The 26,187-nt window shown below is 38.8% G+C and overlaps 1 protein-coding gene across 2 annotated transcripts; it reads left to right on the forward strand.

Annotated features, from left to right (window-relative positions):
* The first annotated feature begins 6,577 nt into the window (after positions 1 to 6,577).
* loxl1 (lysyl oxidase-like 1) lies at positions 6,578 to 26,187 on the forward strand. 2 transcript variants are annotated; one of them, XR_005693143.1, is made up of 8 exons: positions 6,578 to 8,149; positions 12,413 to 12,521; positions 13,775 to 13,912; positions 18,197 to 18,353; positions 18,718 to 18,813; positions 19,221 to 19,336; positions 21,365 to 22,327; positions 25,538 to 26,187. XR_005693143.1 is itself a non-coding variant. In XM_040011450.1 (7 exons), the coding sequence occupies exons 1-7, from the start codon at positions 7,060 to 7,062 to the stop codon at positions 21,369 to 21,371; spliced, it is 1,713 nt and encodes a 570-aa protein (XP_039867384.1). In that variant the 5' UTR covers positions 6,578 to 7,059; the 3' UTR covers positions 21,372 to 23,881. The 2 variants fall into 2 exon arrangements, 1 of the variants encoding a protein (XP_039867384.1); XM_040011450.1 differs by lacking the exon at positions 25,538 to 26,187 and having other exon boundaries at positions 21,365 to 23,881.

Here is a 26,187-nt window from a genome sequence, read left to right on the forward strand (position 1 = left end):
ACTTACATTTTGGTAGAATATTCTGTGGACTGTGTGCAAAGTAGAGCTTCTTGGAAAGTAGGAGCTACTGTAACATCTGCTGAAAACCAGTAAAATAGCATACTTTCAGTCAAGCATGGATGCAGCAGTGTAAAGTGGGAATGCTTTGCTGCTTCTGGGCTAGGGTGATAGTTGAGGGAAGGATAAATTCTGCTTTCTGACAGAAAATCCTGAAGGAGAAGGTTAGGTCATCACTCTGTCAGTTTTAGCTCAAGTGCAACTGGGTTGTGCAGGAAGAAAACAATCCAAGGCATCAAAACAAGTACATCACTGAATGGCTCAAAAGTAATAAAATAAAAGTTCTCAAATGGTCTTGTCAAAGTCTGAACCTGAACTTCACTGAGATGCTGTGTTTGATGCAAAATGAGCAGTCCGTGCTCACAGACTCTCCAGAGTGCTAGCACTGAAGCCCTGAATTTGTTCTGTAAAGAAGAGATGCCCAAAATTTCCCCACCACAATGTCCGAGATTCTGCCCCACTTAACAGAAGCTTTTTGTTAAAGTCAACTGAAGACAGCACGACGTGCTGATGATTGCTTTTACTATTGGATCACTTTACAGTTGTAATTTAAAACTTGAATTCTCTGATTGCCTAAATGTCCTTTGATCCTATGCTAAATTTTGTTGAAAGGTCTGACACAGGTCACAGAAGGAACAAATCATCAATGGGATTGAATATTTTTTGATTTGACTATAACACTATTAACTATAATAGTTCTGTCAGATACAGTAATAATACTGTATCTGACAGAAACTGGTATAAGCCAAAGTAAAATGGTTGCAGACTACAAATGAGAAGTTTGCCTTCTTTTTTTTACTTATGGTCGAAGCTTATTGTGTCAAAGGTTAGTCTGCTCGTATCAGACTAATGAAATAGTAACATTATGCTGCCCTACAAGCACTCCACGTCTTCATGAATCCAGTAAACGCTGGGTTTTCCATTATTTTTGTACATTACTCTGAATATGGGTGTGTTTGAGTATGCCTGCTTTTGTGTCTAGAGAGAGGAGGGCCTGGGATGACTCTTTGTCCTTGAACAATATCAACCGGCGGTGTGAGATGATTTCAGATTCAGCCTGTTGTCTGTGCTCTGTGCTCTGTATATACCAACTCAGCCAGCATCTGATTACCAGTACCTTGTTGTTGTCAGGAGTATGTAACAAAGAGGGGAGGAAAGAGTTGACAGAAGGAGAGGGAGAAAGGGAGAGAGCTGAAGAAGGGTGCTTCTCTGGGGTGTGGAGACAACACCACACAACACATCTGTGGAGATGATTCACTGGGGACCAGCTGTGGATGTCTGGAGCTAATTGAATAGGCTGCTCGAACAAATTTACAGGCTCCTCTTTCTTTGGAAAACGCATGACAATGGAATTCGCCCTCTTGCATCACTTTCCCCCAACCACACCACCTTACAATTCTCGACTTTGTTTTCCCTCTTTTCCTTTTTGCTCAATATCTCCTGGCAGTCGTTGTGGTGCAGAGCGTGTGCTAGTGGTGCCCACAGACAAGCGCTAGGCGCTTACTATGCCAGTCACTTCCTTCCATCTCCACGTCCCTGAGAGACCTAATTGATATTCTAAACCAGAGTTGGAGCTGCATCTCAGGCTCACCTTAGTCATTAGTGAGCCCCACAGGGCTGTTTGCATTATAATCTCTGATTTAGATTGTGTGTTGCCTCTGTGTCCTTCCCTCGAGGTTGAGCGGTGTGTGCAAAAGGCCACTGTCACAGGGGATCCGAGCTCAAATTAGACTCTGCATCTGAAACGAGGGTTACAGGTCATGAACTCACACCTAAACAGACAGAGCAGATGAGCAGATTAATACCCCAGTGAGCTCACATACAATGTGTGAAGAGTGAAAACATCTATCTCCTTCCAGACATTTGTACGGTAGCAAAGGAAGTCAGAGTGCTCATGACTCAGGCTTATTTATGGAAGGAGTATGAGAGGATCACTAAAGAGTTTGAATCTTCATGTGGAGACTCTCCATCTATTTATTGTATTATCTGGGTAAGGCTGTATGAGCCAGCGACTGTATATATGTGCTTTGCTTAATTGCTTATTTTTGAGGATTTCTTTCTTTAGTAATTTGTTGACACTAAACAAGTACAAATGACCTCATACAGCTCTTTGTTCCCTTAACCTCAGCCACAGTTTGATTCTTACCCTACACAAAAGTATGGAACAACTGGCCTATTTTGTTCTTACCACCATGCGTGTTTTAAGAATACAAAATCATTCTGAATCAACAGGCTCATATCTAAATAGTGTCTACATACTATCAGCATTCTACCATGGCCCCATTTCTTTATATAAGAAAACACATTTACCTCCAGGTGAAGTGTAAAAGTAGTCACAATGTTGCAAGAGAGATGCTTGCAAGTACAAATTCATATTGATAAATCACTCATTTGTACATGTTCGTACACACAATTTACACACTGATTTGTGCGTATGCACTGTTGTTATATGAATTTCAACGTGTATTCCCTAACCAGTTAGTGAGTGGCTACTGGACGATGACATTTGATTTGATTGTTTTGATCACTAGCAGATTGCTGCTGTCGACTGTAGCTTCCATGGAAAAAGTGGATCTGTCTGAGAAAACTCACCATCCACTTTCCGAGCTGTGATGGAGCTTGAAAAAGTGTCAAACAAACCAAAAACTAAAGACACTATTTTTCAAAGTAAACGTGTGTGTTAGCACTGAAAATAATATGTTTGCCTTCAAAATAATAGGTGCTCCTTTTATATACTAAAATTATATATGATATATGTAGTATATGATACACTGACCGGTGTCTAGGTCTACATGAACTGATCTTTAGCATTGCAGCAACTGCCAGAAACCTCTAGTTACCATTAGTTACCACTGATAACCAGTCAGGGAATGTAAACTTTTTTTAAATTGTGACTGGGGATTGGGAGATGGTCACTAACAGATCTTTAGGTCTATGTGAAGTAATTAGAAAAGAGGTTTTTCAACATGTGCTCATAATAAAAATATTTGGTATTCCAGATGAATTAGGCTTTAAAAAGAATCCAACTAGGATTTATCTCAGCATTTTAAATCTTCATAGGGGCGGTGAGTCACAACTTTATATAAAATTAAGATTACTATATGAAGTCCTGACTGGTTCCAGATTGACAGAGAAAAAAAAAAAAGATCTGTTTTGCTTTAATATTTTTTAAAGATACAGGGATTGTTTAAAAAGACTCTGAGCTTCTAGCTGCTCGCTTATTAGCTTTAACTGTACCTTATGGTGTTGCACTTTGGAGTACAAAAACTCACAACATGCATTTAGGACCTCATAACTGAGCACTGCTGTTGTGTGAACACATTTAGAAAACTATCCCAGTTCTAATGGCACTATAAAACAGAAGTGTTTTCCACAAAAAATAGCACCTTGTTACAGCACATTTAAGATTGAAACAGTCAATCAATATGAGTCTTTTTAACAGCAGGATCACAAGTTCATTTTAATGTTGAGCAAGGAAAGAAAAACAAATTTAAGTGATCCTGTGATTGAAGGTATTTTTATTGTTTCTGTCTCCTAGTATCTGATATTGAGCCAAGAACAGAGTGCAGGTGCCTGATAACTCTCCTTGAATGAAAATGAAATTAATGGAAAGCAGGTGGGTACTTCAAAGGCTGACTGCTCCAAAGGTATTACCAAATGTGCGTGCAATCGCCTACCTCAGCTGTTGAATCCCTGCCGTAGTGAAGAGGAAGTTGTGAATGGAAATAATTACTTAATATTGGAGATGCTGTGAATAAAGATAAAAGCGAAGGGGATCTGATGTGTTCCTCAAGAGTCAACAGTTATTACAGTGTCAAACAGTTGCAATTTGTGGTTGTGGATTGCTGCAAGTCTCAAGTACAAAGTAGATTTTTTTTAATGTAAAGCTATAAATGAACTTATTGTTTGGTGTACTGTACTTGCAGGCCTGTTTTAACTGAAATAATAAACCCTTTTTTTATTGCAGGAATGTTGAAACAATTTCACTGACCTATTTTAACACCTACGTTACAGATCAAATCAATGCTCCTCAACAACAAAGGCTCTGTATTCTTTAATGTTTGGATTAAATTTAAAAAAACAAAACAAAAAAACTCCCCAACATGACCCAAAAATCATTTGCCAAAGAGCTGGAAATGTTCCACAAAAAATGCCGCCACAGCAATCTTTTATGTTTCTCAAGCAGATTACAGATGGGGAAGGAAAGCTGTAGGACAACAAAATGCTGAATGTGTCAAATTCTTAGCCGACTTCAGGAAGTGGGGTTTTCATGTTTGACATTGAATACACAAATTTAGCCGTAACACAAGTCTCACTTCATAAAACCATGTTTGCTGAACTATTGCTGCGTTGTTCCATTTTACATCACACAAATACAGGGCATTGTGGGTATGTGCAAGAAGGTAGATGTTCTACACTGACAGCCAATATAACTTTTGTCTTTTTTCTGCATGGCTTTCATCTATCTTTTAGTTGTGTAACAGACAGTGTCTTTCATTTTGGAAATAAGGGAAGGATCAAAATATATATATTGCGAAAACCCAGGTCTTATGCCAACTGTCAGCAGCAAACTTTTTTCTTCTAAGAAAGAGAGGGTTTTTTTTCATTATATTGTGATTTGCTTATGTGTTCTTGTGTCAGTTGTCAAAATTAACTTGAAATCTACACTGCAGAAAAAGCATCCCTATGGAAAAAGAGACAGCTCTTTTGAAAAAAAAAAAAAAGAAAAGAAATCTCGCCTGATTTAAAAGTGTTTGTAAAGAGTTAAACTAAACCTTCCATTCAATATAATTCTAGACTAATAACACTCAGTAACGTCGGTATGTACTGTCTACATACACTGTTTCATAGGATAAAGTTCTAAGTATATAAGAGGATGCCTAGCTCTGATTCAGTGCAACTAAAGGTTGCTCTCAGCAGGATACCTACTCCCTGGGTTTTCCTCCTGTGCTGTATAGTCACTGAGATCAATGTGTTCTTTCACCGTACTTCACAGGGTACATGGTGTTTCCAGCAGACAGCAGATGCACACAGTAGTCACAAAAACAGCCAACCTTGCCTCACAACTTAGCTTAATCTCTAAGGAATGTCTCAGTGACAAGATTTCAAGGCACCGGGGCTTTCTATTGGTCTTCCTCTTTTAAGCAGCAATTTCTGACTCCCAGGAAAATCCTCTGGGATCAATCTGTAATTAGAAAAAGAAAAACCCTCAAGCTTAACTAGCCAAAAAAGAAGTCTAGGAGCATGCAAGTCATAAAAACAAGGTTGCTCTAAAAAAAGAAAAAGAAAAAAAGAATCTCAGCTTTAATAAGTACTCAACAAAGTGGGGCAATGTGGGTATGAAGTATTGGATATTGTCCTTCCTAAAGGAATTTTTTTATACCACTTTAAATCACCTCATAAAGTGTCACAGCAAAAATTCAGACAAACTCACACATTTAATGATGCTTTGCACCACATTTACATGACACATTGAAATCAGCTTCAGGTTGTTTTCTCTATCCTTTTTAAGAGAGCCATGGTGAATGTTTACCACTACAGCTCTGGAAGAATGTTGTCCTTTCTTTGGTCTGTGGCATGTTGTGGCCATTTGCCCTGGTGAGACATGCCAAGGAAAATACAAACTGCTGACTTTGATAACGGGGAAATCTGATTGTTTCTGCGTGCACTCTATCAAGGCAAGCAGCAACCAAACAGTTTCAAATCCCAAGTGAATGTGTTTACTAATGACTTTTCTCACTGAACATTGTATAAATGAGGGCCTCAGAGTGCATGACTGATTTAGAAGTATTCACAGACAAAAGCACACGCAGTTCTGTCTTGCTCGGGAACATGGAATATACTCTCAGCATGTCTTTTGTGCATTCAGGGGACTACAAGTAGAAAAGGGAATGAGGGGTGGAGAAGGGAGGACTGTTTGTTTTTGATGGGAGGAGGGTTTTGAACACTGTTGTAATTGACCGTAGTTTGATATTTCTTTGGGTGGGGTATACAAAACACATTTTCTAAAATTCACCATATAAAGAGAGAACTGTGTTGAAGGATGATATTATTTCATTCATATTTGAGAATAGCTTATATTACATTGAGCATATCCCATTTATATTCACTCTGTGTTCACTCTGCAAAGTCCACTCAAAATGCCTTTCAAAGTTAAGAAGTGCTTTATGCTACCAGAGGATATTTATTGTGTGGCTTGCATCAGTGGTTTTGTGACAACTCCTGTAACCAATTAGGTAATTAACCATCTGCACAAGGGTGCTGTAATTTCAAAAGTTTTAAAAACAGAGTGTCAATTTAACAAGCCTCTGGAGTAGTCAAGGTCACACTGTCTATATTGGCTTATAAGAATTCACGCAAGGATAAAAGAAAGATGTTTTACTATGTCTGAATTCCTTTGAAGATAATAATATTGACTCTGGGGAAGCTCATGTAAGGAATATCACTAGCACTAGGGCCATGCAGGACCTCCCCTTAAAAAAAAGAAAAAAAAAAAGTTTGAGATTTTTTTTCACAACCCGTTGTAAGCAATCAGGCAAATAGAAGCTTGCAGTCGTGCAGTGCACAGGGTTTTCTTTTTTGAAGGCAGAGAGCAATGCTCAGTCTACTGACAGGCGAGCTAGAAGACACACGAGAAGTCAGGGCATATTCTCATAGCACTAGCAGAGGGTAACACCAATAGTGGGTCTGCTGAACCCCATTTTCACTCTCCTGGGTGTCATTGCTCCTGAATGCACATTCAACCTCCTCTGCTGCTGGCAGTGAAGAACCGCAGATGCACTCAACCACAGGCTTTTCAACTCTGCATCTTTCTCAACACTTGCACCAAAGCTCTACCCACGGGAAGAGGAAACACATGTTTTATTGACAGAACTGCAGGTGGTTTAAGTTTGATTTTCTGGTGGACTTGGAAAGTATTTTTTTGTTAGTTTGTTTTTGTTGCTTTTTGGTTGTTGTTTTTTTGTCTGGTTTTCTGGGAGGTGTGCTGTCGTTGGAGCCAGTATGTTTTCTATTTTTGTGGCATGTTTGGCATTCATCCCGTTGAGTTCAGGGCAGGCTCAGGTTGCCACACAGACTCAGGGACAGAGCCAGGGTGAAGGGCAGGACAGCTCTTCCACCCCGTGGAGGCAGGTGATTCAGTGGGAGAACAATGGCCAGGTTTTTAGCCTACTGAACAGTGGAGCTGAATACATTCCTGCTGGGGAAGGGACCCAGGACAGAGGGCCGAGGGTGGTTGTGGCAGATTCTCGTCCACGCTCTTCACGCAGACCTCAAGGAGGCAATGTCCGCAGACAGGCTCCTTCAAGAGGATCCTCTGAAACTGTCCGTGGACAGGCAAGGCATCCTTTTGGCTTTGGACAAGTGCCTGATAATTGGAGACAAACCACAGGTAGCACTGGAAGTAGCCAATTCCAGGGATCCTCTAGCAGTCGCTTCCGGCCATCTACAGGCTCTTCCTCAGTATCATCATCCTCTTCCTTTTCTTCATCTTCATATAACATACCAGCCTACCCACAGTACCCGTTGCCTCAACAGCCTCCTTTCCAACCAGTGCCTTATGACCCCAGTTTCGGGGATGTACCAGTCAGGAGCTACGAGCCCCCCTTTCAGCCTGTTATTGGTGGAGCGTATGGTGGAACAGGATATGGCACTGGGCGAGGGTATACTGGAGGTATATATGGAGGTGGTTTGGCCCCTGTGCTCCCAGGCTCTCCGTCTGACTTTACTGATGATGGCTATCATTACTACCAGTCATATGGCTACGCATCCAATCCTGTGGTGCCTGCACGTGCTCCCCAGCTGCCATTTGCTGATGGTCTGGACCACAGATACACTCACAGTCTCTTCAATGAGGAATCTGCTCCTGCCATTCCTGCCCCTGATGCCAACCAGGCCCCTCCTGTGATAGTAGACAGATCAGGACCTGCTAATCAACCGCCAGTCAGGAGCCCCCAATATGAGCAGTTTCCTCCATTTGGAAGACCCCAGCCTCCCTTCGTACAATCCGTTCCCTCAGGCAGAAATTCTCTAAATTCTGCCGTTGAGAACCCTAATTCGAATGGCGTTAGTGTGTACCGACCAAATCAGAGAGGTAAAGTATGGTTTATTTTGGCATTGATAAACTAACACAGTGTATCTTTCATTGACCACTTTGGTTAGCGCATTTAGCTACATCTTAATAATATTAAACTAGGCTGTGACACAAGTGAAATGGCTTTAGATCCAAGATTGTGTTTGGTTTTCAAGGAAATCTTGAAGCACTTATTATATTTGACATTTTCAGTTCAAACAGGGCACATGTTCAGTTCTAGGCATTCACCCAAGGTATTTCAGTCTGTGAGGCAAAAAATGAAAAGCTGGCCATCTGATCTCTCTTGTTGCTCTAGATATGAATGCAAAATATGCAAGACCGAGAGTAATAGAAAGGCCACCACCCTTTCAAGTACACCGTAAAGTTTTTCCAGTCATCTTCTTCCATGTTTATCAGAAATCTGAAGTAATCGGAATGAAACAGCTGTTTAAAATTCAACTTCTTTCAGTTTACAAACAAAGAAAAGTCGACACAAGGTTCATCTTTTCCCACTTGTATGGTTATTGAAACCAGGTGCCGAGCAAAGCCTGCCAATGTACAGAGAGCAGACACAAGAAACCCTGTGTTTTGTGTGGGGGTGTGCTGTGCTTCTACAAAGTACACTGGTTCATGAGGCGTGTGGAGTTTAGTAATGATGGTGGTGACCTCATAGGAGGGGGCTGGTGACGGGGTGTTGGTGGCTACCTCCTGGGTTTGATGGCAGTTGAGGGGAAACAAGGGAGGGTGATACAGTACTTCACCACTCCCTTAGGGGAAGGGAGAGTGTGGAAAGTCCCTGTAACACATGGGGTCCATTGCTTCAGCTACAGGAAATCAAATAAATATTTAGTAAGAGTCCTCGGGGGAAGTATGAGGAGGGTCAAAGCATGCAGTGAACTGTCTTTGAAATGTTTATTTGCCATAGGTTATGATTTCTTTTAAACTATTAGCAATTAATAACACTCATTTTCATAAATTATTACAGTATTGTTCTCAATAGGTAAAAGTTTATTTTCAGCACTATGTAGATTTTGAAATGACTTGGTTCAATGCAAACAACATGTGTGTCTATATTCTGCGTGCCAGAAGCTGTGTCTGGTTTGAATAGGGAGGAGATGAGGGCCTCCAATGAGATTCTCAGACTGTTAATGCAGGTTTATCGTTTTGTTTTACTCAATAATCTGCCATACTGCACAGCAGTCTCTCTAGTGTGCTGTACGCCTTACAAGACTCATTCATTAAATACTCTAGAGCTGGGAGCCATTTCCAAGGCACAAAAAGCCAACATGTGTGCAGATGCCTTAGTGCTCTCAGTAATCATTGTGATAAAGATTCAGTCACTGGGAGCTGTTGAAAAGCTGACATTTTTATTGCACTGCGTCACGGCAAGGCATTAAACTGGCAGAGTATCATAATAACTACTCTGATCTATAGTAAAGTTGTGTTAAAGGTGATGTAAGAAGAGAAGTGTATTTACACTGTCATTTTTAAATTCAATCGTGTATTGTATCAGACACTGTGAAGCACAGAATACACACCAAGTATAATCTGTATCAGTTGCAATAACAAAAATTCTCATTACAAATAATTTCTACTAAAATCAGTTCAAAAGTAAAATACCAAGCACATAGAGGTCTTAGGTTAAGCGGAGGTGGGCAACATGGTAAATGTCATCACTGGCAACAAAAACATGAATGTACAAATAGCTGCAGTTGTTTCTCAGGTGTTAACACTGATTGTAGTGCACAACCACCAGCTTGAATGCCAGATAATATGCAGCCAATAGGATGTGACATACTACAATATGTGGCCCTAGAACCATATGTGCAAAATTACAACAGTTTAACAAGTTTGTTATATTTCTTGACCCACACTGGCTATGAGGCACTTTACATGAGCCACAACCCAGGCCTAGAAAGAGGAAAGGCTTAACTCACGTCTCTGCCATCCTCAGCATATAATAACTTTATCAAATTATGATTAAAACGGAGACATATTTGCAAAATAAAGGTGATCAACCAAGGCCATTTACTTTATATTGCCACAAATGTGATTTTGTCTGTGTAGGCTTTGTGTGCCTCTAGTTTTGGAAGCTACTCCTTTACAGTGTTTTTGTGAATACTACGTAATCTTCAGTGAAGTTTTCTGGCAGTGAATATTGTGCTTATAGCTCAATATTCATATTCTCATATTCACCAGCAAAGCCTCCTACAGTCAGGAGTGAGAATAATTATACAGTAACTTGTACAGTGCTGCAGTTATTGCATTCATTACATTCACCACTATTTTCTCGCATACAAGGAAAAGATTTCAACATCTCACTAAAGTTAATCTGTAACATGCTCACTGACCACCAAAACTAAAATGTTTAATAAACATCAAAGTGCACGACATAGATGCCATATTGCAAGGAGAAGTGGAAAATATAAATAAACCAACAAAGGAATATTTGAGTTTAGAGTTAACCATGTGGGTCAGATGTTGTGATTATGATTCTACATATTCAAATGAGAACACTGAATTTTAAGTATTCCAATCTTTTTGCAGTAACAGCTCTAGCTCAACATGGGAGTATCTAGAAAGGGAGACCTCATGTCTTTTATTATCCTATATTCGATGGTATAAAAAGCTTGGCAAGATTCAGTTTCTTTTCTCTGTGCCCCACTTAGAGTGTAATGTGCGGCTTTGTCACATGCTGTTGAGAGCCGATCAGCTTTGGCGTCTCAATACACTTTATCCTTCTGAAAGAGACCCACTTTCACATCTCAAAAGATTAGGGGGCAGAGAACAAAGCCTTCCTAGGGTGAGGAGAAAATATTTGGAGTTGAGAGTTCTGTTGGAAAACCTCTGTGTTTCACACTGGTTTACAGTGTTTACATGGTCTGGCGCAGGAAGTCTTCCCCTGTCTTGTATGTGTTCTTCAGAGAGAGATGTCAGATGGGATATTTACACAGCCTCCTCAAAGGGAAAGTCCTTATTTAAACTTGCAAGTTGGGGGGGAAGACTCACCTGGATGTTAGATGGCAGGACATTTCTGTGTATTTTCCACAACATGCTACAACTAAACACATTATTGTGAGTCCTAAATCAAAAGATATGTTTGTTTGTTTGTTTTTTACCCCCATTGCACTCGCACTACAACATGAATTAAAGATTGCACTTGATTTGGTGATTTCCAGGCTTACAGGTCAGAAGGTTTGACTTTCAGTTGTTTGAACAAGCTCACATTTAAATGTGCCTGGCCTTTGCGAACCAAACAGAGAGAGGTGATAAGCCATGTCACAGACCATTGCTGGCAAGTCAGGCCTGCTTTTTTTTCTTTCAACTTATTCCTCAGTTTTTCTAACAGATGTGGTCAGTGACCCACTTTAAAAACAGAAGTTGGTGTGAGATCATTGTTGTTTTGTCCTGGCACATACATTACATTCTCTCGCTCTGTCTGGCTTTCTCTATGTATCACTGTTTACTTTGCTACATCTCTTAATCTTTGTCACTTGTTTTGAGAAACAAAAATAGTGGAAAAACCTGGGCCGAATTGCAACCAGCCCTTCTGTAATACTCTCAGACATTTCCAAATTTAGCCTTGTCCCCAGCAGGTATGACTTGTCTGTTTGTTACATTTAAGGTTAAGCTGAAGTGACATGTTCATGTCAAAATTTGTATTTTGGAAGATCACATTATATTAGCCAAGCAAGTAGGCGAGCAAGGTATATATTTTTTTCCACCTTTTAAATAAATGATACTGTATATTTAATAAGACTGACACTATAAGTACATATAATCGGGGTGAGGCTGTATACTTCTTTTTTGTTTGGGGGATTTTGTAGATAATGGATTCAGATGTAACCCTTGCGCTCTTTGACCCCTAATTCACCTCTGTCAAAGAGGCCCCTCACAGCGAAAGTGTCTCATTAGAAAGCCATGATAATAATCTGGAATGCACAGTAATTAGTGGTCACTGGGTCTATAGTGTAACCCACTCTTGAACTGTGGGCCATGTTGCTGAAATTTTGCCCATTATCTCTTCCATCAACACCACTCCATTTACCTTTCTCTTAAAAAAAAAAAAAAAAACTTTGAAAACTAGGTGAACTTGGAATTTGGATTTTTTAAATGCATTTGTCTGCTTGAACTACAACGAATTCATTACTACAGCATTCAAATTATATGTGTAAAAATATTTTTTGTTTCCAAATGTTAGAACTTCTTTTGTAGCAGCATTGTGTGATACTGGATAACTTGGTGAATGACAACAGAGGCTGAACAGTCTATATGTTATTCCAGGTTTGCCTGACCTGGTCCCTGATCCCAACTATGTCCAGGCTTCGACGTATATTCAGAGAGCCCACATGTACTCTCTTCGCTGTGCTGCTGAGGAGAAATGTCTGTCCAGGTAAAGACATCCTATGTTTGTTTATTCGTATATTTCTTTAGTTTTTGTGCCTGTGACAAATTCTTATTTTAAAAAGCTTAACCTTTTAATGTCTGAACCATGAAATAATTACCAAATATTGTAATTTCTTTGAAAATCGAGTTTATTGATTTTTTTTTTTTAATTAATTACATTTTAATTTCCATATATGGTTTGTAATTTGCATTGCATTTTCTACTAAATAAATTCCACAATACCCTTTTATTGTTAGAATTTATTTAGTTTTTTCAGGGGGGTTGGGGAGGGGGGGTCACTCTTATGTAGAAGTGTATAAAAAACAAAAACAAATCTGTATGTATCGAATGATACACTGGGCATTAAGGGGTTAAGGGCAGCATTGAGCCTGTTTGCAAAAACAGTAAATGGGAACACTAAATTGTGTAGCACTTTTCATAGGCTAGAGTCCTGTCCAGGTTACACACTTTGGTTTATGCATTAACAACAAAATGTAAAGTTTTATGAAAGACTAGCATGTTTTTATGAGCTGCTTCACCTTTGGGCAGCATTAACCGGCGAGTGAACCATCCATTATTTGAACTCAGCCTTCAGGATTATATCCATTCCGTGCAATAATTTCTGAAATAAATAATGAAAAAAAGTTGACTAACAGCACAACTTACATGAGCTAAATCCTGGTCCCTTTAAAAGACTGGATAGAGGCTGTCCTTACTTTCATTTCTCAGTGTTGGTGAAAAGCATCCCCTGAGCCTCAGGCCTGGGCCCTTTGACTGCCTCTGCACTAAGGACACCATTGAAATGATGGAAGTGTGTTGTCCCTGTGGCTCCTCTATTTGCTCTCTTCCCATCACAAGCACAGCCATCCCTCAAAGCCCTTTCATATCCTGCTTGAGTCTGCAGCAATCACCCACAGATGGGCTGTTGTAATTTGCCATACACTCCAATGTCAACAACAGTCACAAGATGAATGGCTTAGATTTTCAGTGGTATTGTGAACTCGAGGTTGTGTCTCCTTTTTCGCACAAAAAGTTAATTGTGTATAGGTTGCGTTTTTTCCCCCCACTGCCCATGTTGAAACAGTGTGTTTGGAGAGATGGTTTTAATCTGTAGAATGAATTATTTAGTAACTGTGCTCCTGCCTCGAAGATTTTCAGTTGGGCTCTTTTTTTCCTTGTCTTAGTTATGAGAAACAGACATGCCTGCATCCAACACTTCCCCTCATCATTTTTGTCTTCATGTATATGTGCACAATTTAGCTCTGCCTATACCTCTGAGACCACTGACTATGATGTGAGGGTCCTGCTACGATTTCCACAGCGAGTGAAGAACAAGGGAACTGCTGACTTCATGCCGAACAGGCCACGTCATACCTGGGAGTGGCACAGCTGTCATCAGTAAGTGCTTAATAATGTACAATAGTGCACAGCAGATTTCCAGATTCAGTTGAATGAATGCATTTATTTTAACCAATATATTTAAAATATGTCCTCATTGTTTTCTTAAAATTGTCAGTTTTAATTATTTCAACTTCAATTAAGAGAACATTTTTTGTTCTTTGTGCATGAGAGACAGGTACATACCATTAAGAATAATAAGAAATCCTTACAAGGATTAGTTGCTAAAAATGTAGAGTCGGAGAAGTATCAAATACGAATGGTTAATTACACTGAATCCACCAAAGCAAGAATATTCATCACACCCAAGCAAGCTGTGTTTTTGCACTAAGGAATAAAACATAAGCAACAGTATTTAACTACTGTGTGAATGGCAGTATAAAAAGCTTTATTGCCATATGGCCACATGAATCGGTATAGGACTGCATATCCAACTGGGACACCTAAAAGATTCTTTTTCAGTTTTTCAGTGCGATGTGAGGTCAGCTGTCTTGGGTGTCATACTATCATGAAAACTCTGTGTTGTAGCCTATATGATCACTTCACAAATAAGGACAGACCTTGAGCTGGTTGACTAAAAAAGTCCTGTTTCACTTTCAGTAATCTGACTACAGAGCAGAGGTTGGTAACCTGTGGAGTCCAGAGCCAAGCCACATTACACAAAAAATAATGGAATACAGCTGTGTTGGTTTGACCAATTTGACAAACAGAACTCTCACTGTCTTTCTCAGTACATAGAACTTATATAGAAATATGTCTTTAAGAGATATTAGGGAACTCGCTAATCTGATCGCCTCATGAAGACTGCTCTAGAGACTAGGTCCCCTAACAACATAAGGCTGGTAGCCTCCTTAGGTTCTCAGATGAGATTCTGGACATACTAACAGAGCCTTGGCTGAGGACCCCAGGCTGCCACGTGGCAAAAAAGGTGTTAGATGATCTTTACTATACTTTAGTGCAAGTCTAGTCTAGAATGTCTAGATTGTGCCTCAAAGTCTGCCAATTAAATCTTCAAATCAAGTCTAAAGTTAACCAGTAACTAAGAAGCTAAAATAGAAGTCATGTCCAGCTGGCTGCTGCATTCTGGACAAGCTGGAGTTTATTTAGTATATATATAAATTAAGCTGACTAAGATAAACAATTTATGAGAAGTAATGAAGGGGTGATTTGAGACATATTATTCTTTTCTTATATTATATTAAATGAAGGCTGTTTTTTTTTAAATCTCCATTTCAACAAGTCTGCTTGCTGACACAGGATCAAGGCTCTCCTTACTTTTCTCATCTTAGAGGAATGTTGACTGGCCGTTAGGAGATTGGCAGTGTTGTTGCTGCTTGACATCAGTCTACATTTACACAGTGGTTCCCAAGAGGCAGAAAGCCAAGGCAATCATTCCGCTGACTGTGTGATCAGAATGACAAATCAATCAATTTTTCCTGTCAATCTATGACACTAGATCAAATTTCTGCTAAAGTATGATAGCACAGATATGGGTTACTGGGACAGAGTGTTTGGTTACAAAGAAGCCTCTTTAGGGGAAGAAAATCTCTAGCCCAGATTCTTACAATAAACTTTCCTGCCCTACATTTTTGTCAAATCAAGTGACAGTTGACAGTTTTGCCTTTCATTTCATCCACTCCTATTTTTTGCACATAGGTATGAAAAAAGGAGCTCTCTCTGAGCATCAATTGTTGTAACATGTTGAAATTCTGTATCTTTTTTTTACACGAATGAGAACAAAGAAATCCAGATAGATCATGTTTTTATTCCAGTGGTGAAAGAATCAGAAGTTCATTAAAACTGTTTGACTCATTTTTCACTAGTTACTAATAGAATTCTTCAGCCTGTGCTCTATTTATCTCACTCTCATATGTTACAACTGTATTAAGCTATGTGACCTTTTTGGTCAAAGATTACAGCCACTATTTATGCAGGTGCTTTGATGTATGTCTTCATATCCTGGTCCTCCACATTTTGGTAGGCAAATGTCAGGTCACTGCTAAATAGTTCTCAAAGAACCTACTGTAATTCCTGTGTTTTATAACCCTCGCTCTGATCTGAGGAACCCTCAAAGTCTTGTTTGTTGCTAGACGAGTGGAAAATGACTCACAACTAAGAAGGATTGGAATGTTTTGTACATTACCAATACAAGCTATTCTTGTTAAATCCCCTATATGTCCTTCCAACACTACATTCCCTATAGTTGACATAGTCAATAAGGGGATCCAAAAATCAAAAGAGGAGAGGGACCCTTCCAGGCATCTCGTCATCCAGCTTTGCTTCCTGCACCCTTTCTTTCTATTTCACAAACACATACACACACTTGCTGAAGATAATCATCTCAAGACTGCCACTGAAATGAATGCCAGTTCCAGGAACACAAAGAAATGCTGTGTTTCAGCATTCCAGGCCTTCAAGTTCCCTCCTTGTTTTATACACAAATGTGAATGTATGCACTCACACAAATTGCGTGCGTACCCATTTACCCCCCAATAAAAAAACAGGATGTAAACAGCCACAGTCTACGATATTTGTACGCCAAAAGAGACAAAATAGTAATTTATGGCCTGCGTTAGAATGAAGACAGTGTTTAGCCTTAGATAACAACAGACAGGTTTCTACCTGAAATCATTCCCTAATTGGTTGGCTCTTCTATGGAACAAATGAGTCCTTGAATGGTCACTTGCTCCATCAGTGGAAAGTACCCACTTTTCCTTCCAAGCCATCCTTCAATCTTTAATGACTGTTCCAGTAAAAGCTGTTGCTGTGTTGAAACACAGGCTATGAAGTAAGGCAAAAGGGCAATATTTATATAGTCTGAGTGTGTCTGAGAGTAACGGATCCAGTGCTTACCTCACCCGCTATAGCTAGTCTCCACCACGACGAAGCAATGGAGGAACTTAGCAATGATATAAAAAAAAAATATTACAACTACTAATTTAAGTGTTTCCTGTAATGCATAATGTATTAGTTGTTTGTTTTTTTAAATAGGCTTTTTTATTATTTGAATTTAGTTTCCCCCTACATTCTCCATATTAGACTACATCTATACATTAATTAATAGTTTTATAACTGTAGCTACTTAGAATATAAATCTTGCTGCTATAACACTGTATCTGTATAACGAATAACATCATGTAAAGAAACCCATCAACTACTCCTTAAACTTATCACTGTGTTCCAGTGCTGGTGCAGATATTTTCTTTGTAATTTATTGTCCTTGAAAACAGAACCATGTAAACTCAAGTTAAAGAAAATGCTTTAAACTTAAAACTTAAAAGGAAAATAAAGAAAGGTAACCCCACCCCAAAAAAGTGAAACGAATTTGGCAAAGAAATGCATATTTCTATTTTTTATGATTTAATAACTCAGTTCTTGCAAGTGTTTTGCAAAAATCCATCAAAATAGTGACCCAAAAGTAGGGCTTCCTCATCAACATCAAATTATGTTGTCACCTCTCAATGCAAATATGCACATGCCTGCTTGCACCACAATTATGTGCACAGCATGCTTGTAAAAAGCGAATAGCATCCTGGGTCACTTTGACATTTGGGAGATGATCAAGCCACATAGCAGTTAATATTGCAGATGATTTCAAATGGACCGGCTCATTGACAGAGTCATACACTAAGAGCCACTCGGTTGATATTCCGGTTCAGTTGAGATGATCAGTGGTCATGTGCATCCAGGCTTTCCTAAGCTGCTAAAGCTGTGCAAACACACAAACACAGAGGCATAGCAATGTGTTCATACTGTGACATACAAATGACACACATTGATATGTGCATGCACGCTTAAAAATAACCATGCTCAAACAAAAAAAAAAAGCGTAAACACCAACTCACACCCACACACACACGCAAACACCTCTGATCTTGCCGATTTGTACAAGCTAATTAGTAACATTCATACATCATTAGGGTGCTAATACCTTGCTTCAGCAATGCTTTATTGTTGTCATTAATTAGTATCATTACCCTTTGATGATTTATGATGTGTTCAGTCAAGGTGCAACGTCAGTTACAAAATGTTAACAGCTGAGGTCACCGGGCTGAATAGACAGTACATCAATTCAGTTTTTGTCTTAGAAGTTTAAATTTGAATAACTTAAAATTAAGCAAAGAAGGCAAAACAAGTACAATAGCAGCATAACGGCATTAATAAACTAATTGTAATTTCTCCTATGACACTTTACCATGGAGATACACTGTATAACTGCTAATATTAGCATTGGTTTGAACTTTTTGATGCCCACTTTGATTGTGTGTTTGCTCATTCTGACAGACATTACCATAGTATGGATGAGTTCAGCCATTATGATTTACTTGAGGTCAGTACTGGTCGTAAAGTGGCGGAGGGACACAAGGCTAGCTTCTGCCTGGAGGACACCACATGTGACTTTGGTCACCTGAAGCGATATGCCTGCACTGCTCACACTCAGGTAATCCAAGAAACAAAATCAGAAGTGGATATAATGGCAATTATTCTTTGGTGGTTCACATCATAGTTATCAGGAACCATGCCAATATCCATCCTCTGTAGGTATGCATTTTGTGACTAGTCCACTTTTAAAAATGAAGTAAACATATCAGTATTTCACCAGTACATACATCTGACAATTGATGTATTAGTAAAAAATGGTCCCTGATGAAATTTAGCTTGTTGATGTTACATTAGCAATAAACTTCTATGCTCTGTTCATGTTTATTAGATAATCCGATCGTATTCACTTTTTGACCATTACAGCTGTTTTTGGCATAGATCAGTATTCCTTACGACCTCTCTTTTTGCCTCTGTTTCTTCAGGGTCTGAGCCCAGGCTGCTACGATACTTACAATGCTGATATTGACTGCCAGTGGATAGATATCACTGACATCCAACCAGGAAACTATATACTAAAGGTAAGAGTCAAGTGAGACTCAGACGTCCATGGGCATGGCAAGTTAGCAAGCAGCACAGGAGTACATTTCATAGAGTGAGAAAGGGTCAAGGCCACCAAAACAAATTGATCCAGGTCATGAAGTTTTTAGGTTTCTTGTTATCTGGAGTTTTTCAGGTTGCAGCACCTTATGGTTCAGTGCCACTGGTTTCCCATCTATCATATTGTCTGTTGTTCATGCATATTTTATTTAATCAATATTGCTCCAATGTCCACACAAAAAGATCTATACATTCAGTTGAGAGTTATTCATAATGCATTTAAGAATATTTTATTCTCATCTATACCAGCGCCATTGTTTTCAGCCAGTGTTTGCAATGATTTGTGTTTATGGTAAATTATAATCTTCCCTCTTTGTTTAATCTCCAGCTCCAGGTTAATCCCAAGTTCTTGGTGCTGGAGTCAGACTTTACCAACAATGTGGTTAGGTGTAACATTCACTACACAGGACGGTTTGTTACAACGAAAAACTGCAAGATAGCACAGTAAGTAAGACAAAATGTACGACATTAATTCACTGCGAGGTTAATTATTGCATTTGTAATGCTCTCCCAATTTAAAGACATTTCCCTGGAAAGAAAATGCTTTTGTTAAATGGAAACTGAAGTGAAAACTTTAAATCAGGGTTTGTGTCACTTTCCCACCACTGAGTTACATTAAATCATATGATAAGGTGGCGGCTGAATGCAACTATCTGAAGAGCTGCACAGTGTTTTGAAGTACTTAGTGGACTTAATGGGTTCGTGGTTGAAATATTTGATGATTTAATGAATTATGCTCTCATTCTCCCATTAAGATTAAGAGCCTCTGAAACTTTGATATTCTCCCTCAAAGGGAGATGTAGGGGTGTTGAACTTGTTAATAGTGCTATTAGGAAGTGTATCATTGCACTCTGAATTACTATCATATCCTCTTGAAAAGACTTTATATAAAGAGGTTTGAGTGCTCCAACTAATCTCCCTTTGTTACATTGGTGCAGTGAAACAAAACCTTAAAATATGTTTGCCAAAGCATATTCACACTAATAAAAACTGGATATAATAGCAAACTATAGTATAATAGTTTTTTTTAACTGCTGATACCAATAAAAGATTTGTATGCTGCAGTCAGGTGCTAAAAGTCCTGCTGTCATAGATATTAACATATCAGGTGTCCTTATCTGCACTTTTTCTATCTTTTTCTTTATCATCACTTTATCTGTGATCACATAAAAGAGATGTCTATAGTTACATTTTAATCCAAATGACATGATTTATGTAAGTATATTTTGTAGCACTACACTAAGAAAGGGTTATTGTAATAAAACTAAAGTGCTCATTTTAATCATGTTTTATTAGCAGAATGGTACTAAGCTTCAATAAGTGCTAGTGTAGTTTGTGCAGCATTGAAGCAGCATAATAAAACTTAGTAAAGCTAAAGGTGCAGTCTGTAGAGAAGAGCAGACATTCAAACTTGAGACCCTAAAAGCTTGGATGTTATTGCAAAAGGTTTGCGTGTCAAACTTTAAATTTAACCACTGAATTACAGTTTTTGTGATGATAACAAAAAATGTAAATCTTGCTGAAAATGACAGTTTTTGAGGGCTCTCCTCATGCTAGGGCTCTGGCACTTATTTCTCTTCTTCATCTTACTTAAAAGCAGTACACCTTGTTCTACAGCCAAGGACTACATACAACTATATTGGGCACATGAAGTTACAAGCTACATTTAAAAGACCAAGTCAGTGTAGTATTTGGCTGAGTACATGGAAGCTTATCCTCGAAGCTAATCAGCCTTTAGAATAACATTAGAAGTAGGTGAAATAAAGCCTCATTGTACCTCACAAACCAAAGTAGATGATGGACCACCAGTCTCTGTCTCAAAAGACAGTCATAAGTCATGCAGTTTTTTTTATTCAGTTTATATAAACGGAGCAATAAAAGGTTTAAATTAGATTGTTTAAAGTAAACTGAAAATCAGCATTTTGTGAGTTTTGCATCTGACCATGACTCACACTGTCTGCCAATTTTACTTCAGGCTGCAGATGCAAACAACCCCCAGACGGCAGAAAGAAAACAGAAAACAGTCATTTAGATAATATTATTGTGATAGCAGGTTTGAACCTCACAATCTTAATTTGTTGCACAGAGTTTATACCTTAAAAATCTTTTCAAATAGCATTTACTTTATTAAGCTAGCTGGATAGCTGACACATATCCCCTTTCATAACGCAATTATTCTAATTCAGAACAATTCACTTCAGTTCACAACAACAGTCCCTTCAAACCTCCCATCACCTCAAAGAACTACAGACAAAACTTAAAGGTAGAGTACATTTACAACTGTCTCAACACTGTGAAATCCTCATGTCAACACAACTAATCATTCATGAAGGTCCTAAATATGTATGCATTAATGAGTATGAGAAAGATACAGCAAAAAGGAAAGTAATGACACTGGTGACAGAGCATCTCCAAATTTCCCGTCCCAAGAAGTGTAACACAGATGTTGTTTCTTATGTGTTTGTCTTACAGGTCTTGATCAGACACTGGAAGGCTGCCACATTAGAGTGACCCTGATCGCTATTCCATTGAAATGTGAATGGAATCCATTTCTTGTTTGTTCATTGTTGCCGTTTGTCTCTGCTTTTTGCACTGTTTTGGGATCCCAGGCAGACAAAAAAAGCATAGGTTCCACCAGCAATCAGCGCTGAGGTAGTAGTACAAGTATGCACTGCTGCATAATGCATAACGCATGTCAGTATCCCAATAATGAACCAACAGTTCGCATCCCTGTAATCTGTTCTATAATATTGCCCACCCACTTACATATCTCATATTGCCACGGTACCAGTCTGGCTTGGTTACATGCTAGGACACATCACTAACTTTCAAAGAGGTGTTTATGTTTGTGTATATCCACACAAACATCTATGCTGTGCCACCCCCGCAGAGTGGCTTTGTTTGAATTATAAAAAGCATGAAATGGTGCCCATGCTGAAATGAGTGTTCCAGACAAGTCAGGGTTCAGCTGGAATCCAACAAATAAAATTAGGGGACAAAGTCTTCCCAGGTGCATTCATCCATGCAGTGTGGGGGCAGACAGAGATGCCCAGTGACTCAGAAGAACTATAATGTGTTAGTTTTTTCTCTTTCTCTCTCTTCACTGCCTCTGTGGATCAGGCTGGAATCCTGTGACTCTCTGGGCACATCCTGTTTAATGTTGTGTTAACAGCAAGAGGAAGACAGCAGGTCATATTTTCATTTGGCAACATCAAATTTGAAGTCAGCAAAAAAGACAGACTGTCAGTAGCGGACATAGTTTTCCTCCAAAACCTCAGATATTTGAGTTATGTCCTCTTTTCTCCTTTCTTATTTCAGTTTAACAGTAACAGGAAGCTCAGCTGGCAGAAATAACAAATAAGATTCACAAGCACTATGCTTACACTATCTTGTGATCTCTTCTTCAATCAACAGCACTGGTCAGATGATACATAGGTCATCATTACCATGTGAAGAATGTGTATACAAATATTCCAGAGATGCATGTTTTTAATAATAGATATTATTTTGTTGTATCCATTTCGATCTGTTACTGTAATTGTGAATTCAGTGAATACCTATATTTTTTTCCTTTCTTGATAATCTGAATTATTCAACTAGTATATGTTGTTGGAAAAAAGACAAACTACTGCTATGCCTTAATATGATAATGCAGAGTGCCAGAAAGCTGTCACTACCTACCTCTCCAACTCATGAGCTGTTGTTTTGAAATGATATCCCTGCAGTGGTTTACCATGGCTGCCTACCAATCTGTTACAACACACAGGTAAAAACCATAAATCAACTGGCAATATCATTGAGCACGCACTCCAAATTATGACTTTAGAAAAATAGCTTTAGTCCTTCTGGATCTCGGTCCTGGTTGATTTGACAATAAATGCTGTGTGTTTATACTATCTATACTATCTAAGGATAAGATTTGTTTACAATAAAGACAAACAAACTCATATTTTTTTCACTGAAGTCAGTAATAGCTAGCATTTTTCCATAATACCATTAGCAAACCATGGTTAGATTTTCTACATTCAGCCATGTGCTACGATGAGGCAAATCAAGCATCCTACTTCATCCAATATTTTCCAACTGATCTACTATCAAAAAAGCCAAAAAGAACATAATTTATTTTTTCTCTTGCTGATGCAATTTCGATGATTGATTGTACTTGATTGTACCTAAGAGAAAACTTGCTTATTTTTGCATATTTGTGCGCGTGCACACTACAATAGAAGTTGCCCCATGTTTCGCCAGAGGTGCATTTTTTATTGTGAAGCAGCAACAGTAGCAAATGTTCTGTAAGCAGTAAGTTAATAAAGCATAGATATAGTGTAGAGAGAGTGAAATGTGAGGATATGCAGTGAGATAAAATTACAAACAATAATGCTGGATTACATGCATGCATGGTTGCCCGTGCATGCATGTAATGATATAATTGGATTTAAGCACAGACTCACAGACCCTGCCACTAACAATAGCAGTACTTATATAGAGAGATAAATACATAATGTAAAAAGATTAAATGGGTTTTGCACACAGTATTTCAGTCATAAGTAGTGGCTGAACTTGGGTTTCATAACTAGAACATCTTACATGTTACTTTAATATTTAAATTTATATTTTTGGGGGGGTAAGAATCTGGTTTCTATTATGTAAGTGTTGGCCAAATGACAAAGCACCAAAATGTGATTTTTACTGTTATTTTTTTGTGTGTGTGTTTTCAAGCTTTTCATATCCAAATTTTTCCCCTTTCTGTGCAGGTCTTTCATATTGTTCTATAAAAGCTTAGTTCTTTAATCCAGTCTGTAGATCATGATCGTACTGTACACTTACCAAGAAAAATCCAACAACTTGTGACTCTGACATTCGGTGGAGCAGTAGCTTATCTGTAGGTTAACATGCAGCATTTTTAACCTGTCTTGAGGCTGTGCCGTATTTTTCTAACAGTGAACACCTGTCAAAAATGTCTTGTATAATAAAAACATTTACATGTTTGCTGTGTGCACATAAGGTTGATTATATGCTCTGCTCTTACAGCAATAGTTGACTGTGCTTCATGCAGCAGGTTTGCATGTGAGCTCACATGTAGCATGTGTCACCTGATCTAAGGGAAATGCTCTATGACAAGTGTAACAAGCTACTGAATTCACCTCCTTCGTAAGAGATTAGCTGTGATATGTTTAATGCACAAAGGCATTTTCCCAAGTACTGCATGTTATTTTGTCAGGCATAATTCTGGCTTGAATGCAAATCTGACCTTTACAAGTAAAGAAAAATACACCCTCCATATAAGATACTGACAAAAAACAAATAATGAATGCAGCTGCATGGTGACACCAAATGAATCAGTCATGTAATCAAAAAACAAACTGTCGGCTCGTAGTGTTTTGAGTGGGAGAAATGTTTCATCACTTATCCAAATGACTTCTTCAGTCTCAGCTGAATCCAGTTTCCCCAAACTTATAAACAGTATATTTGCACAATGACTAAAACTAGTACACTGACGAACAACGGACTGTGAAGTCAGTTTCTTGATCAATAATATGCAAATTGATCAACAAACACTGATCAATGACAATTGATCAATGGTCATGAGTAACATTCACAGAGAGTTGGGGAATGGCTGCAATCACAGCGAGATGTAAGATGGTGTGATTGTCCAAGATGTGTGCATCCTCATCATTAAAAGAGTGGCCATTGGCCTGTAAGTGTAAATAGACTGCGGAGTCCTGGTCTGACGAGTAAGCTCTTCTTTGTTGTGCCATCGGCTTAGCCGGAGTGTGTAAATCATGGGAATTCTCTTTGCACTTAACACTATATTCCTCTGTTTGTATCGGGGGACTGGATTCTTGGGGTGGACCAATTTTTGGGACAGTGTGTTTTGGGGTTTGCGAGCCAGGGAGTTGCAGTGTTTAGAGAAAAAGTGTCTCAGCTCTTCCAATACTCCTGGCACATAAAGGATCACTAACAGTTTTCACAAGTGTGTTTGCTTTTGGAACTGTGTCTTCATTCCACCTACTTCACATACAAGGCTCAGTTCTACAGGCAGAAACATGAGTGTGCCATGGGCTCCCCAATTTCACCCATCATTGCCAATTTGTACATGGAAGAACTGGAAAAGAGAGCTTTGCTATCCTACCCTGGAACACCACCAAGCCATTGGTTCAGATATGTGGATGACACCTGGGTGAAAATCAAATCTCAGGATGTACCACATTTCACGGATCACATTAACTCGGTGGACCAACACATCAAATTCACCAGGGAGGATATGAAAAGTGGCAGGTTAGCCTTCTTAGACTGAGATTTCCATCAGTAATGGGGGACATCTAAAAGCTGACGTGTACCGTAAACCTACGCATACGGATCGGTATTTAAGGTTTGACTCTCATCATCCACTGGAGCATAAACTGGGAGTCATCAGGATGCTACAACACAGAGCGAACATTATCCCCACTGACACAGCGGCCAGGGAAGCAGAAGAACAGCACATCAAGAAGGCCCTGAGTAAATGTGGTTATCCCAGCTGGACTTTTGTCAAAGCTGGAAAGGCACCTAAAGAAAGCTCCAGCCGATCCAGGAGAGAAGGACAACTGCTGCCCAAGCGAAAACCTGTAGTGATCCCGTACGTGTCAGGAGTATGATACATAGGTCATCAATACCATGTGAAGAATGTGTATACAAATATTCCAGAGATGCATGTTTTTAATAATAGATATTATTTTGTTGTATCCATTTCGATCTGTTACTGTAATTGTGAATTCAGTGAATACCTATATTTTTTCCTTTCTTGATAATCTGAATTATTCAACTAGTATATGTTGTTGGAAAAAAGACAAACTACTGCTATGCCTTAATATGATAATGCAGAGTGCCAGAAAGCTGTCACTACCTACCTCTCCAACTCATGAGCTGTTGTTTTGAAATGATATCCCTGCAGTGGTTTACCATGGCTGCCTACCAATCTGTTACAACACACAGGTAAAAACCATAAATCAACTGGCAATATCATTGAGCACGCACTCCAAATTATGACTTTAGAAAAATAGCTTTAGTCCTTCTGGATCTCGGTCCTGGTTGATTTGACAATAAATGCTGTGTGTTTATACTATCTAAGGATAAGATTTGTTTACAATAAAGACAAACAAACTCATATTTTTTTCACTGAAGTCAGTAATAGCTAGCATTTTTCCATAATACCATTAGCAAACCATGGTTAGATTTTCTACATTCAGCCATGTGCTACGATGAGGCAAATCAAGCATCCTACTTCATCCAATATTTTCCAACTGATCTACTAT

This window comes from Simochromis diagramma, unplaced genomic scaffold (genome assembly GCF_900408965.1).
Source record: "Simochromis diagramma unplaced genomic scaffold, fSimDia1.1 OVJJ01000603.1, whole genome shotgun sequence".
Lineage (NCBI taxonomy): Eukaryota > Metazoa > Chordata > Actinopteri > Cichliformes > Cichlidae > Simochromis > Simochromis diagramma.